This window comes from Electrona antarctica (genome assembly GCF_951216825.1).
Source record: "Electrona antarctica genome assembly, chromosome: 2".
Lineage (NCBI taxonomy): Eukaryota > Metazoa > Chordata > Actinopteri > Myctophiformes > Myctophidae > Electrona > Electrona antarctica.
In genome coordinates, this window is record NC_136807.1 from 40,567,779 (window position 1) to 40,584,706 (window position 16,928).

General features: G+C 43.2%; 1 protein-coding gene across 1 annotated transcript in view; it reads left to right on the forward strand.

Annotated features, from left to right (window-relative positions):
• The window catches only part of LOC306933278 (dihydropyridine-sensitive L-type skeletal muscle calcium channel subunit alpha-1-like), a gene marked incomplete at its 5' end in the record, with an annotated part of 28,806 nt that extends 17,650 nt beyond the window's left edge, over positions 1–11,156 (forward strand). The window contains 11 exons of the mRNA XM_079515424.1: positions 4,167–4,294; positions 4,551–4,647; positions 5,113–5,215; positions 5,326–5,427; positions 5,552–5,682; positions 6,127–6,252; positions 7,130–7,302; positions 7,774–7,838; positions 8,270–8,316; positions 8,467–8,556; positions 9,385–11,156. Of these exons, the coding sequence (XP_079371550.1) occupies positions 4,167–4,294; positions 4,551–4,647; positions 5,113–5,215; positions 5,326–5,427; positions 5,552–5,682; positions 6,127–6,252; positions 7,130–7,302; positions 7,774–7,838; positions 8,270–8,316; positions 8,467–8,556; positions 9,385–9,738 (1,416 nt within the window). The 3' untranslated portion in view covers positions 9,739–11,156. The remainder of the gene's footprint in view (positions 1–4,166; positions 4,295–4,550; positions 4,648–5,112; positions 5,216–5,325; positions 5,428–5,551; positions 5,683–6,126; positions 6,253–7,129; positions 7,303–7,773; positions 7,839–8,269; positions 8,317–8,466; positions 8,557–9,384) is intronic.
• Between the last annotated feature and the right edge of the window lie 5,772 nt (positions 11,157–16,928).

Consider the following 16,928-nt stretch of genomic DNA (forward strand, 5'->3'; position numbering starts at 1 on the left):
TCTGACTGAATGGTGCAGTCGGTTTTCGCGAAACGCTGTAATCTGGTAGAGGGCCATGCCAAACGGTGAATATGCGAAGCCCAAGACGATTGGCCAAATGGTGGCGCTATAGCGCTCAATTGAAAATGCTAACTTTGAACGTGCATAGCTCATGAACCGTTTGACCGTTGGCAATGACACTTTGATACCCATATGCGTCTCCTCGTGCTGAACAACTTTCGTGTTCTGACTTTTGACCTCTGACCTTTAGATCACCCGCCATTTTGAATTATATGATCAGTACTTTATTTTATTCTCCTTCCACCAAAAATAGCTGTTCTGACTGAACCGTGCAGTCGGTTTGCGCAAAACTTGTCAACATGATAGAGGACCATGCCAAACGGTGACTATGCGAAGCCCATGACGATTGGCCAAATGGTGGCGCTATAGCACTCAATTGATGAAAAACGTGCAAAACTTGCAAACTTTGAACGTGCATATCTCATGAACCGTTTGACCGTTGGCAATGACACTTTGATACACATATGTGTCTCCTCATGCCGAACAACTTCCGAGTTCTGACTTTTGACCTCTGACCTTTAGATCACCCGCCATTTTGAATTATTTGAAAAACAGTTCAAATGTAACTCCTCCCAGAATCTTTGCTCAAAATGCACGAAAACTTCTACACGTGAACTTTGGACCTATACGGACAAAAAATCGTAGCACATTTTTGTTAAGTGAAAAAATGAAGTTTTTATGAGCCAATGAAAATTGCTGTTTTGTGAAAATTATTCTTCTGCCTCTAATACACACACATGCTTATGTCACTTTACTATGCGAAGCCCATCACGATTGGCCAAATGGTGGCGCTATAGCACTCAATTGATGCAAAACTTGCAAACTTGCAAACTTTGAACGTGCATATCTCATGAACCGTTTGACCGTTGGCAATGACACTTTGATACACATATGTGTCTCCTCATGCCCAACAACTTTCCTGTTCTGACTTTTGACCTCTGACCTTTAGATCACCCGCCATTTTGAATTATATGAAAAACAGTTAAAATGTAACTCCTCCCAGAATCTTTGCTCAAAATGCACGAAAACTTCTACACGTGAACTTTGGACCTATACGGACAAATAATCGTAGCACATTTTTTCTAAGTGAAGAAATGAAGTTTTTATGAGCCAATGAAAATTGCGCGTGCACGCACACACACACACACACACCAAAGTTTGAGTACTTATGCTGAACTAACACTGAATGATTTTCCTGTTAACAATGGAGTATCTAATTGTCTCCGTGTAGCTCAGTCAGTTGAGCTCTTGCCCTTGGACCGCAAGGTTGTGTGTTCAAATCCAGCTACTGACAACTCAGCTTGTCAGTCTTATTTGTACATATTGTTGAACGCCCTGTGGGCTATATCAGTGAGATCAATAACTTTAAAGACTGGTGTGATAATAGCCACCTTATGTTAAACACCACAAAAACTAAAGAGATGATCTTCAATCCAAATCCATGGTTATGAACGATTGTCTGCCTAACACACACACGCATGCAGCCACGCACGCACGCACGCACGCACGCACGCACGCACGCACGCACACACGCAGGCAGGCAGGGGCAGGCAGGCAGGCAGGCAGGCAGGCAGGCAGGCAGGCAGGCAAGCAGGCAGGCAGGCAGGCAGGCAGGCAGGCAGGCAGGCAGGCAGGCAGGCAGGCAGGCAGGCAGGCAGGCAGGCAGGCACGCACGCACGCACGCACGCACGCACGCACTCACACACACACACACACACAAGACATGCCCAAAATGAGGACACACCTTCTTGTTACCAAATACCTGCATGGTTTTATTGTTTATAATATAGTCACTGATTGTCTCTGTGTAGGTCAGTCAGTAGAGCTCCCGCCTTCGGCCCACAAGGTTGTGAGTTCAAATCCCGTTACCGACAACTCGGCTCGTCAGTCTCGTTTGTGCATGTTGTTCTTATTGCGCATTGTTCTTCTTCTATCTTGGTCCCGCTTTATTGCTGCTTGCAGCTATATTTAATAGTTGTTATTGACAACACATTGTGAGCTTGTAGATTGGCTATTTTAACTATTCAAATATGTTTTTCAAAAATAGCAAAACAAATCTTCTGTGTTTTATAACTCTGTGCGTGCGTGCGTGCGTGCGTGCGTGCGTGCGTGCGTGCGCACACACGCTGTGGCTCCATACTGTATGAATCCATAATGTACATTCATATTATTCATTCAGTGCATAGATAGATGATAGAATATCACAGTTCCCTCTCGAATAGATGTCAGCTCCACCACCGTGCTGCTGTACTGATAGACAGGATCCATGTACTGTTACACTCACTGTATTTAACACTGTTCTACAGCTAGACTCTCTCTCTCTCTCTCTCTCTCTCTGTCTCTCTCTCTCTCTCTCTCTCTCTCTCTGTCTCTCTCTCTCTCTCTCTCTCTCTCTCTCTCTGGGTAGTGATTTGAATGTAATTATTTTCAAATTAAAATTATAAAGATTAAATGAAGGAAAGGAAAAGAGAAACATCCAAAACAAATGCCTTCAAATGGAAAACAGTCTCCTCCCTCCTGGTCCTTTTTGGTACGCAGAGCGAGGGCAGAACCGTTCTCATTCACCCAAAGGAATTATCCTTGTTACCTTTCTAAGTGAAATCTTAGTAGTTAACAAAAATAGTACTGTCACTTTAAGACCATTTGAAAAAGCAAACAATGTAAATAGACCTCAATAGACCCAAATAGTAATTCAGAGGACACTGAAATGAATAGACACGACACCAACACATGAAGGAAAGATCATTTGAGTGATTCTCAGTAAAATCATGTTGTAAAGATTCAGCGTCATACATATAGCCATAATCCATCGTTACAAAATCCCATTGTCTGAATAATGTCTCTATATAGCATTTTAAGATGTCACAGTTGTTGTATTGTTGTGATTGGTTGAGAATAGAGTTCATGTCCCGTGATGATGACAGATGATCCGGATGTAGCGATGGCCGATCCAGAGCTGGCCTAATCCTATTGGCCAGCCGAGGGATGGTGTGCTCATTACACCATTATGGTGCAAACAGAGTATAGACTATATAGGCCATATGGAGATGTCATAACAATGTATATGGGACGGGCTGTGTGTTGACTCTCTTTTGTCCTAGCCAAGAACTAATGACCTCACTAAGCCGTTCACAGAATCTTGTAATTGTCTCCACCAGGCCGAAGGCATGGGGAGAGAGTATGTTTTGCACTCCGTCCGTGTGTGTGTGTGTGTGTGTGTGTGTCCGTCCGTCCGTCCGTCCTTCCTTCCTTCCGTCCGTCCGTTACCAGCTAATCTCCGGCACCGTTAACCCAGTCGATGCCAAACTTTGCACACACACTCCCTGGATGCCAACGATGAACCTCTGCCCCACATTTTCCAGAACGGCCTGTTATAGCGCCACCATGAGGCAGCTTTTCACAATTTTTACCTAAAACTGCACCGATCTGCGTGAAACGTTGCATGCACACGCCCTAGAGGCCAAGGACAAACCTTTGACCTGCATTTTCCTCATCTGCCTTTTGTAGCGCCACCAGGAGGCTGACTTTTGTAAAACACATTTTTTGATATTACTCCTCCAGATTCTGTCCAAACATCTCACAAATCGTTACACAGTATCTCTATGGTCATTTGCTCAAGTCGGATCTGTCCCATATTTCAGATTCCATCCTAATTGGCTATAATTAGCTTTCACAGTTTGCAAGATTGCCCCGTTTTGAACAAAAGCCTCAAATCATGAACGCAGCATGCAATTTACGTGAAATCTTTCACACATTTTCTTACTAGGCTGAGGAATATATCCCACCCTTTTCACATTGGCCTGTTATAGCGCCACCAGCAGGTTGATTTTTGCAAAACACATTTTTGGAACAAAATGCCTCAAAAACATGTTTATATTAATCCTAAACATTTTGCCAAACATCTCACACAGTCCTATCCTCCTGGTGGAGACCTGTGCCCAGAAGGGCACTTTTTCTAGTTTCATTTATGTCATGCTCACGCATCATTTAATACCAAGTAATAAAAGACGTGTCTAGGAACTGAACTGATCTCAGTTCATCATGAACTGTATGGTACAGTATCTATATCTGTCTTGTCTTTGTGTTCCCCTTCACTTCACCCACAGATCCTCAACTTGTTCGTCGCTGTCATCATGGACAACTTTGACTACCTGACCCGTGACTGGTCTCTCCTGGGTCCTCATCACCTGGACGAGTTCAAGAAAATCTGGGCTGAATATGACCCTGACGCCACGTGAGTCTCAGGTCTACCCCACGTAACCACGCAGACATACAGAGATGCAAGCATAAATCAACCCCATGTTCCCTTTTTATCTCCTCTCCTCCCAATCTCACATTTCCTCTAGTTCTTCTTATGACCTACATGTATATCTGAGACCTATCTCTTGGATCTAGGTCATGTTTTTTCTGGGTGTGTAACCCAGTGCATGTCTTTCTTCTGTACAGCGGTGGATTGGTACTGTAATGTAATGTGTCTCTCTTGGCTCTAGGGGGAGAATCAAACATTTAGATGTGGTGACTCTGCTCAGACGCATTCAGCCTCCACTTGGCTTTGGCAAGTTCTGTCCTCATCGTGCAGCCTGCAAGGTATATACGGTAGTCATACATAAACCCAATGATCCAAAAATAACACCCCATTCATGTTAATGGCGTGTTACTTTGTCCACGTGTAGAACTGGAAACTCATAGGAGTTTGTGGATTTTCTGATCAAAACTCTGGCAACACAGAAGTCATATTTTCAATATGTCCAAAACAGTATTTAGGATACAGACGCCCTATTTGATCATACTGCGACAGCGACACACATAAGCATCAAAAGTAGCAGATTGACAAGCTTGAAGTGAAACGCGACGCTTCGCAACACATTTCGAGCTTGTGGATCTGCTAATATTGATGCTTAGGTGTGATGCAGTATGATCAAATAGGTCGTCGATTTACGAAAAAACACAAAAAGTTACAATATGGAGATAAGAGGTTTCTGTCCGACATGTTGGTGTCCATTTCCTCTCCAATGCTCACTTAACGCCTCTGTCTTTACATCCTGTCTTCAGCGTCTGATTGGCATGAACATGCCGCTGAACAGCGACGGCACGGTCACCTTCAATGCCACGCTGTTTGCTCTGGTCAGAACTGCCCTCAAGATCAAAACGGAAGGTATGCCTCTTCATTACCTGATGATGTTACATGATTTCTCGTGCACTTATACGGATTGTGTTTCATGTTGAGGTGATGATGATAATACAATGTTTGATGTCTCTATCAAGGTAACTTTGAGCAGGCCAATGAGGAGCTAAGAGCCATTATAAAGAAGATTTGGAAGCGCACCAGCATGAAACTGCTAGACCAGGTCATTCCTCCGATGGGAGGTGAGTCATACCACCATGAAACGGCTAGACCAGGTCATTCCTCCGATGGGAGGGATTTACCTGTACAGGCGTGTATGTCTATTTCTGACCGACATCAATGTCCCTTGTTTGCGTTTGACCACAGATGATGAGGTGACGGTGGGAAAGTTCTACGCCACTTTCCTGATCCAGGAATATTTCCGTAAATTTATCCAGCGCCAGGAGGAGTACTACGGTTACCGGCCCAAGGGGAAGACCGAAGGTTCAGAGATCCAGGTGTGTAAAATGTGTAATCTGCATGATTACCTCTATTCCATCAACCAGTGGTGGAAATAGTATTCACATTTTATCCTTAAGTAAAAGCAACAATACTGCAATGTAGAAATACATTTGAAATGTTTTCAAATGTATAAATTGTATAAAACTCGACCAGGAATAGTCCCATTGAGATTAAATCTCTCATTCGCAAGGGAGTCAAAACAGCAGAACAATGTTTCGCAAAAAATGACACAACATAAAACATCAAATCTAAAGAACACAAGTTCTCTGGAAGTTGTTCAGATTGAAGTCACATATTTCCTTATACAGCAGCACTCGATTTCTTACTGTTATGTTCTAGCACTTTTCTTTTTTACATCCATTATTCTCAACCATATCTTTTTCGTTCCTCTTCCTTGTTGATATGCATTGTGGTCCTCCCCTCACATCACGTCCACCAAGGCTGGTCTGAGGAGCATTGAGGACGAGCCTGAGGCAGCAGAGATGCACAGAGCCATCTCAGGAGACCTGCAGAATGATGAAGAGATGGACAAAGCTATGGACGAGGCTGGAGAAGGCATCTACAGAGTGAGTTACCCAATCACACGTGTTTTATCATGTGGTTTTAAAACTTCTTCGTGTTAAAGACGAATTCCGGACAAGCAGTTTTAGTTGTAGTCCCGTATCCATGCGTCACTGAAAAAAACAAAAAACACGCCGAGTGCTCCATACCCATTTAGCGGATTTACCCTCCGCTAGATTACGCTAGATCTCTTCAATCGCGCAAAAATGTTTTTGTGGGGTGCATACTTAGTTTAGACTAGTCATTGGTTAGACATGGGTTAGGTTTAGGTGTGCTATCAATAGAATTCAGTAAAAAACGGCTAGGGCGGAATTCTCCTTTAAGGACCTTAATATACTTAATGATTTTGGGTGTGTTTTTTGTTTCTTTATTAATGCACTGCGTTGCAATATCCAAATTGATGCACTGCGTTGCAATATCCAAATTGATATGTTCTTGGCTGCGCAACCCCCATCTGAAAACAGCCCCTGAATCACTAGCAGATCACTAGCCTCACATTCAGGGTCTGGTGACGCTGTAGAAGGTGTGTTTTTCTCTGTTGAAGATCTACACCAATTGCCAAAGAGTCAAACTTTGGCCATGCCCCCCTCTCAAAAAACAACTGCGACTGAATAATGGAGTGAAACGAAATATCAGGCTGTGTGTTGTTAAAATGTTTCAAAAAGTGCTCAACATTTTTAAAGATCTTTTGAAAATAGCAGATCTACAAGCTAACAACGCGGCTCATCGCGGTGAATTGTGAGATTGTAGATAGGCTATTTTCTCTGCAGTGGCCTTTGGCTTGTTGGTGTTTTTTTTTTACTTTGTTAAAAAAAACAACAACAACATTGTCAATAAAAATACTCAATTCAATGTACTTTTCTGTGTGCTTTTCATTGGTAGCGTACCCACGGCCTGTTTGGCAACCAGATGGATTCCTTCTCCTCTGAGCCGGCTGGCGTTCAGCAGCCACAGGCCACCAGCCAGCGGCCGCTCCAGTTCTCTGAGAGCCAGCCTGACCACACCAGAGACTCCTTCTTCTCCAACACCAACAACAACGCCCTGCACTTCGCTGAGTGAGCACCCATTCTCCTTCCTACCTGCCTACAAACTGTGTCTAAGCCTATAAGTGGTTCTTCAAACTTTGTCATGTCATGGACCCACAGAGTATTGTGTATGATGTAGATCTGCTATTTTCAAATTGTATATAATATAAAGTGGTTAAGGACCCCTGGGGGTCCACAGACGCCCAGGGGACTATGAGATAGCACTGGTCTAAGCTACAGTAGCTAACTTCTACTAAGGCCTATAGCTGCTACTTAAAGGGCCTTTCAAACGGGAAGCGAGGAACACAGGCGTTGTTGCCTGGATCAACGACAGGTCTGCTCCAGGTCTGCAACAACGCAGGCCCTTACGAGTTCACTTGTGTTTTTATTGAATATAGGCTAGTAAAAGCATCTTCTAAGATCTTAACTGTACGTGTTGTAAATTCATTTAAATAGTGCTTTCGCTGTTTGTGTCTGACTTGGTGACAATGCTTGTTTCAGGTTTACATTTGAGAGGGAAGGCAGTGCTGAGGACCTCTATAACCCCAGAGAGTTTGTACAGCCAGGTGGGTGTCCAGAAATCTGCTGATCATTATGATTGGCCAGAAAAACAGTTGGACAGACACATTCTCTCTGCTGTTAGGGATGCTTCATATGAATGATTGAATGAATAAACTGTATATGTTTTTCTCTGCTCACCCCTGTCCAAGTTTAAAAAAAACATTAACATTACATTTACTCTGGCTATGGCTAAGAACAGCTAGGTCTTGCCTGGGGTTTAAATGAGCAGTGCTGTCACTTTGATTTATTTCTTGTATCAAAGGTGGGAGTATTTGTTATATGCTCCTTTATCTTATTTTAATTGTAGTCTCCATCTCTTTTTAAATGCTCTGTTGCACTATATGATTGTATTTTGTTTTTATTCTGTGAAGCACTTTGAGTTGCCTTGGTGTATGGAAGGTGCTGTATAATTAAAGTTGCCTTGCCTTGCCTTTAGATGAGAGACGCTTCTCCAACTTCAGGGCGAGGACAGACATCACACAGGTAAGGGCTTCAAACAAGCTGACTCGTCTAAAATTCAATCTTCAACGTTGACCATTAAAAATGGCCTCGTTCAGACCAAAGACGTGACGAGACGAAAACTTAAGCATTAGATTGTTAATTCTGTCTGAATGTCTCCTTTTTAACTCACAGTTCCCCTATGACCCTAACTACGGCGACAGTCTGTGTCAGTGTACCCATGCTGTTGATGGCCTGCCCGCTGCTGACCAGCTCGTCCAAGAGGTAAGACGGGAGTAACAGTGACCTCCTCACCTCACCAAGACTTTCCTTAATATTCAGTAACACCACAATTATCCCCCTCTGTTGGCAGGCAATGTCCTGAGGCACTGTAATCTCTCATAAACATACAGTATGCACATCATACTATAATTAAGCCAATGTCTGAATGAATGTCTGAATGTGTGTCTGTCTGTGTGTCAGAAACACTCACATAGCTCCACACTGCCTGCACCAAATCACTCCCACTTTTCACACATAATTAGTCTGGCAGTGCAAAATTTGGTGTATATAGTATTTTTTATTGGCCTAAAATATTGTCTATATACTGTACAAACATTCATGAATCCACTGACCGGCTGTCGGTATTGAGCATTTTCTTTTAAAGGGGTTTATATGTGACCCTACCATTAACATCCTATACAAGGCAAAAATGTCAAACTTTCCTTATGCTTTAAGTAGCATTAGTTTTGCACAAAAAAACACTGCTTGTGCTAAAAACGTCCATAGCCGTCATCACAAAATGTGATGAGGTCAGCACATTTTGGGCACATTTGGGAAAGTGGCTATGGCCGTTTTTAGCTCAAGGGGTGTTTTTGTGTAAAACTAATGCTTGGAATGGATTCAGAATCATGTTAGTTTGACATGTCACATGCTTAAGCCCTTTATACTTTATTGTATGATGCACAGCAAAAATAGCTGTTCTACAAGCTCACATCGTGACAAGTGACATACCCGAAATGGGGACAACAGCTTGAAAGTGATTACGCCATTACACAACATGCACACGCTAAAAAAAGAAAGATGTCAATCCGTACTATGTCTCCCCTGCAGGCTCTAATAGAGGGCGGTCTGAATACTCTGGCCGGAGACCCAGGCTTTGTGTCGGCGACCAAGAGGGAGATGTCTGAGGCCTTGCACCTCCCTGTGGCCGAGATGGAGGGCATGGCTCAGGGTATCCTCAATGGCCGCACCACCAAGAAGAGACGCCCTGTCCCTGTCCTGCCCTGCGTCCCCCCGTCCCCTACCCCGTCCTCTACCCCGTCCTCCGCGTCCGTTGTGAATGAGCGAGAGCGAAGCCGGACGGACCCCGATGTGAAGAGGAAGACCCGTCCTATCCCTGTTCCTCCCACTGCCCCTGTCAGATCCGCACGGAAGCAGCACACCAAGGCAGACTCCCATGTTTAGAACCCGTCACTTGAATTCACACGGTTCTTTTACTGTTGACCAGGCTGTGTAGGTGGTCGCCTCCTCACCTCACCTCACCCTGCGTTACCAAAGTCGTTGTCGTTGCAACACATTACACCTGCTAACGTGGCCTCAAGGCCCAACAGGCAGGTTGGACTCATGTTTAACATGTCACTGTGAGTGTGATTGAAACATATGGAAAGCTAGCCATGGAGAAAAAACATATCTGGTGATCCACTTCTCTTTACCGCTCTCAGATTCATTGCAACAAATAAAAACGACAACTTATCTCAGCACCCGGGTTGATGAACCTCTTTTTTTAAATTGCTTGCTGAGGTAATCCATTCCATAGAGTGGTTAAACAACCATGCAGTCTATTGAGTGTCTTACTGAAGGTTGGTGTAGGTGGGATGATGTGCTTGGGCACTAAAGTGACTGGTAGAGAATAGTGTGCACTCACTATTGTGGTGCTGCACCAGCCAGGTCTCCATTTTGGGTATCTTGTGACTGAGTGTCTCTGCATCAAGGCCCATATAACTGAATTTTTTATTTGTTTTCAGTTCCCTCTTTTAGAATGGAACCTGGTTATAATTTCACAGAAAAGGCGTCATAGTTTATTTTCATGTTCTGGCAGTGTCATCTGATTCTTTCATTTGAAGGCAAGGACTTGCTTACCTTTGTGTTGTCTAATTGAGATTTATTGACAGTTTCCTCCTGTCCACCACTGCTCTTGTAAGCAGTTGGTGTCAGCACGTTTTAATAGGAAACCAACTTTTTTTTAATGTATGGGACAGAAGAGTATACATTTTAGTTCACTTTTTTTCCCCTCTGTGACATATTTTGTATTTGATGTATTTAGGCTTTTGTTTAATTTATTTGCCAGATTGATTGAAGTCAAGTTGTCATACTAGGCTTGAAATCATTCTACTGCTGTAGTTTTTTATATGTGTGCTTTATTCAACAATAAATCACAGTAAAATGTAAGGTTAGATTAGATTGCATTTGGTTTCAACCATGCAAAGAATGCATACATCTTCAGCATACCTGGAGTATGGTGGAATACGTTTCAAATCCCTCTTTTCATTGGAGCATAGTAACTGTTTTTATTCAGTACCGCTTGAACATAAATTGATGCAATAATGCACTTTTGTGTCTTTGTTAAGGGCTTTTTATGTCACTCTTAACAGGTCTTAAATAACATTTTTCTTACTTTGTGATCATCGTCTTTTCCTGTGCTTCTTCTCTCCTACAATATGTTAAATCGGTTTTTAATTATACATTTTTTGGGCAGGGCAAGTAGTTTGTGGGTGCACATTATAGCTTGTCCTGCCATCACACATCATCTTCACCCTCGAAATTGTTCTGTCCTGTTTTATGTCTAAATGGTGCTCTCACCCTTGACAAAAGAAATAAACACCCAAAACATCCGCTGTGTAAATTGGCTTATTTTCTGCAAGCAAACAGAAGGACGTACGGACAATGAACATCTGATGATAACATAATTTGGTGTGGGGAAAGCCTTGGCACAACAGGTGAGTGTGTGTCAGCTGACGAATGATTATAGTATGGAGTATGGGTCACCATAAAAGTCCAGAATGAGACTTGGTGAAAGATATGAGAATCATTTCTGAAGCTATTCTGATGCTAACCTCTAGACATTATTACTGTGTGAAATCTGAGAGCCTTAAGTATATAAATAACCCTGCATGTAAGTTACATGCACTCCCGAATATGGAATGTAAACTGGTGCACCACACGGCCACACAGACATTTTCTATGACAGCAAACTGCTCTACAGTAGTAAACTAGAAAAAGTGCCCTTCTGGGCACAGGTCTCCACCAGGAGGATAGGAGTGTGTGTGTGATGCTTGGCAAAATGTTTAGGAGCAATATAAACGTGCGTGTGTGCGTGCGTGCGTGCGTGCGTGTGTGTGTGTATGACGCGGCTTGGCCTGTTGTAGTGCCACCATGAGGCTGATTTGAAAACTGTCAAGTGGCATTTCTTCCAAAGCCTAGTGGGAATATGCATGCACAGTTTCACCACAATCGGACGCTGCGTGTAGTAGTTGTGGCGATTTGTACAAAACAGGTACAAGGCGGGCTACTCCTGAAAAGTTTAGAAGCCAATTGTAGCCAATGAGGGTGGATTATGAGAAATCAAACAAACCCGTCTTGATCACATGACTATGGAGAGCATGTGTACCGATTTGCGTGAAATTTGGATAAAATCTGAAGGAGTAATATTAGAAAATGTGTTTAACATATGTCGGCCTCCTGGTGGCGCTATAAAGAGCAGATGTGAAAAATTCCAGGCAAAGGTTTTTCCTTGGCCTCTAGGGAGTTGGCATACAAAGTTATCCACAGATCCGTGCAGTTAGAGGTAAAAACACTTTTTGGCCAGTTATAGCGCCACCATGAGGCTGAGTTGAAAATGTTCATGTGGCATTTCTTCCTCGGCCTAGTGGAAATGTGCGTGCACAATTTCACGGATATCACACGATGTGTTCATGATTTGCAGCATTTTGTTTGAAACTGAGCACTCCTGCGAACTTTGGAAGCCAATCTTAGCCAATCAGGATGGAGTCTGAGAAATCTGAAACACCCGTTTCGTTGAATGGCTCTAGAGAGACTGTGTACCAATTTGCGTGATGTTTGGACCAAATCTGTAGGTGTACTGTCCAAAAACTTGTTTTGCACAAAGCGGCCTCCTGGTGGTGCTATAACAGGCCGTTCTGGAAGTTTTGGGGCAGAGGTTCATCGTTGGCATCCAGGGAGTGTGTGTGCAAAATGTGGCATCGACCGGGTTAACGGTGCCGGAGATTAGCTGTTCACAGACGGAAGGACGGATGGACGGACGGACACACACACACACACACACACAGACGGACGGACGGAGTGCAAAACATACTCTCTCCCCATGCCTTCGGCCTGGTGGAGACAATGACTAGAATAAGCTACTTCAGACAATTTAATTGCTAAATGATTCACATTGTTCTATCCATTGGCAAATCATCAACGTGTATGATATTACATTTTAGACCTAGGTACATTTTGCTTTTTTAACATGATGTGTCGAAATTTTACTTTGACCTACAAACATTATTTTGTGTAAAATAATGTTTTCTACTTTCCCCATGTGCTTCCCAACTTCACAGCCAGGTGTAAATGATGGATGCTTACTAGATTTAAGCTCCCCCTACAGTACCAGTGCATTCTGGTATTGTGAATCAATGCACCAACTTCAGTGTTTACTGACTGACCTAGCTGACCTATAATCACAATATATAATAGCACAGTGAGTCCCCCAGGGGTCAGATTTCGTGTTTTGTTTTTTTAATTTAGCATCAACATCAGCTGTAGCCACTATAAACCCTATACACATCGGCTATTTGAAACTATCCGATCTACGAGCTTGTTGATCAGCAAATCAACAAATCAACAAATCAGACCTTTAAACTCAGTCAAATACATTTCAAATCATATGAAATAAAACATTGGGTCTTTAGTAGGGTCAAGGAGTAAACAGTGATGAAGAAGAACAGCAGAGGAAAAAACACAAAAGTCAGTTGGCAGTGAAAATCAGAACAGCGCCACAGCGCGTTGAGAAATGTCTCCGTAGTGATTCATCAGCACTAGGGCCGTTGAGCTAAAGAATCCGCCAGAATGTTCCATTTGTACACCCTCAGAGTTAAATTAACCTTGATTTTACAATATAAATTGGGGGTCCCAGAGATAGAAATGCCATTAAATGGGGGTCCGTGGATGGACCGTGGACTAATTCATGAGAAACTAGCCCTAACCGTAACCTCACAAAAACAAGTAATACGTGTATGTTGGAAAAACATCAGAGGGGTTTGAACCCATGAAGTTATAAAGTTCGGATTCAAAGTCGGGTGTCTAGACCGCTAAACCACTGATGACACTGTTAGGATAGCGATCACATTCTGTATTGAGGATTTAAGCCGTGACGTAACCCGCTCTTCCAGAGCCACTTCTGGGTCTTACTCAAGGAAGCTTCCACATCATATATTTTCTTTGTCATAGACACTTGTACAGTTACATTAATAATTCTACTCGGGTTGGAAGCATTAAGGCCCATTTTAACCATCAATGGCTTCCTTTCTGAAAAATAACGTCATTGTAAAAAGATTCACGCGTTGCTAGTATTTACAATGAGAAGCGGATGGGATCTGGTGCCTACTGAATTCCTGTACTGTTCTTTGTCTATATAGAAGTGTCTATTTGTACGTCTCTAAATGTTTTGATGAATTGAACATGGTGGACCCTGTTGTAAACAAGTGTAATGCTTAATTGGGTGAGGTCGTCCACTCACAGTTAACAGCCTTTGTATTGAGTTTGTGCTTGAAATGTACTGTAATTCTGCAAACTGTTAATAACATTTTCAATCAATCAATCAAAACCCGGATGTAACGTAGTAGGTAGGACTACAAATGACTACAACAAACACGCGGGAAAAACTCAAACTCGCGGGGAAAACTCGTGGGCGGAGCCTCACACCGGAAGGAAGTGACGCCCCCCCTCAAATACGACGCAGACGCAGTGATGCGGGTTTGATGATCACAGTTTGTTTAAAGTGCCACGTCACCCATCGTGCTCTTCGTCTGCAGGTAAATCATTTATGTTACTTTAATACTTAACGCTGTTTTTGTTGTTACTTGTTATGTTGTTTATTTATATATACTATGTATCTACACCAATGTTCAACAGTGTCCCTGTAGTGGATTCGTTAGTGTCGTCGCTTTGTAAACACGAGGGCCCGAGTTCTAGTCCCGGTCGATGCATTAGTCTTTTTCCTTTTTACCAACCAAACAAACGAAATACATTTCACATCTGGTCAAAAGGTCCATTTTATTCAGCATTTGAGCCACGGACCACCCGTTTGTCTCTCACAATGGTAAGTGGCTCAAATGGGTATGATGTTTGTTTGGTTGGTAAAAACATTCTTTGAAATTGGCGGGAAGCAAACAAACACTCTTTGTATTTGGTGGGAATCGAACCCGGGTACCCATGCTATCAAAGCAAAGTCTGTAAGCACTCGGCTATTGTAATATATGTATATATTTATATACAAACAAACGACCAAAAGTAGCAGTCTTCTACTTTCTCCAGTTCTGTAGTTTTTTGGAGATTAAGTAATGCAGATTCTTAACCACAATGGTTACCTACATTAAATTGCTCTGTATTGTGACAGTAATCATTGCTATAGTGTGTGTTCAGTAACAGTGTTAAATAACTCTATAGTGTGACAGTAATCATTGCTATAGTGTTTGTTCAGTAACGGAGGTCTCCCGGTCTCTCCAGCTTTTTGTTGAACAGAAAAAGCATTTTCTGAAACTGGAATTTTATCCAATCAGGAACGCAGTCAGGATACAGATTAAACAAGTGGAATTGTAATGTAACAGACACAATTAGAACTGGAACATTAAACTCATAGCTACTTTCTCCTGATTGGCTGAACATTTGTCACCTACCTGAAATGTATTTTTTTTAAACCCTTTTCTATTTATTAAAGAGCTGGAGAGACATGAATATTCCTGTTACTGAACACACTCTATAGCAATGATTACTGTCACAATATAGAGCTATTTAACACTGTTACTGAACACACTCTATAGCAATGATTACTGTCACAATATAGAGCTATTTATTATTTAACACTGTTACTGAACACACTCTATAGCAATCATTACTGCACAATATAGAGCTATTTAACACTGTTACTGAACACTCTATAGCAATCATTACTGCACAATATAGAGCTATTTAACACTGTTACTGAACACACTATATAGCAATGATTACTGTCACAATATAGAACTATTTAACACTGTTACTGAACACACTCTATAGCAATCATTACTGCACAATATAGAACTATTTAACACTATTACTGAACACACTCTATAGCAATCATTACTGCACAATATAGAACTATTTAACACTGTTACTGAACACACACTATAGCAATTATTACTGTCACAATAACTTTGTAATGCTACTGATGTTTGTGTGCAACATTTGAGCAGACAGGCCTTTTTTATGTCAATCAATCAAGTCACCTTAATTCAAGTGATAGATTATATACAGGGGCATGCCATGTGGTCTACCTGCACAGCCTTTGTGATCTACTGGTAGATCACGATGTACCTTTTTGGGCACCCCTGCAATACAGGATTCCTGTCCAGAATTGTTTTATTAAATATAGAGGGTTTAAGTCGTTCTGAATTTATGTGCGCTTCTTTTTCTGTCTTTCTTTCTTAGGACGGAGATCAAGGTAGACACCGTTGGAAGGCTCTAGCCAGCCAGCCCCGCCAGTCAGCCAGTGTAGAAAGTCAGGCTGCCAAGCCAGCGCACTTCAGCCATTGCAGCCAAGGGTTAGTCAGCTCAGCCAGGCCTCTCTCGAGGCCTGGCTCTCTGTCTGCCTGGCCCGGTCTGCCCCGCCCTGCCTTGCGGCAACAGAACCAGCCGGCCTGGCAAGCCAGCCAGCTCAGAATGCGAGCTCAGCAAGCCTGCGCAGCGAAAATCTTTACAAGCCCAGACTCAGGATGTCCAGCAGACAGCCAGGGTCTCCTACCTGACAGCCAACAGTCAGCCAGACCAGACCCGCATTTGCAGCAAGCCAGGCTCTCAGCCCTAACAGTGCAGTGCCTTTGATTAGTCATCCAAGCCAAAGGGTAGCGTTTGACTGCCCGGGCCCAGTGCAGTGCCCTTGATTAGTCATCCAAGCCAAAGGGTAGGGTTTGACTGCCCGGGCCGCCTGCCAACTGCCAATGCTTTCCTGCGACCCTTCCTGCTTGCCAAGGTCTGCCACAAACTTTCTGTCCTGTCCTGAAACTGGTTATTTCTGAGTTTGGGCTTGTAAAAGATTTCGCTGCGCTGGCTTGCTGAGCTCGCATTCTGAGCTGGCTGGCTTGCCAGGCCGGCTGATTCTGTTGCTGCAGGGCGGGGCAGACCGGGCCAGGCAGACAGAGAGCCAGGCCTCGAGAGAGGCCTGGCTGAGCTGACTAACCCTAACCCTTGGCTGCCTCGGCCGGCCTACCTGCATGCCTGCCTCGGCCTGCCTGCTTGCCTGCCTGCCTGCCTGCCTGCCTGCCTGCCTGCAACTTGAATGAGGTGTGTAAACATTTATTTCACGGGTTCTCCAGGTGTTTTTTGAAGGAGAGTGTCCT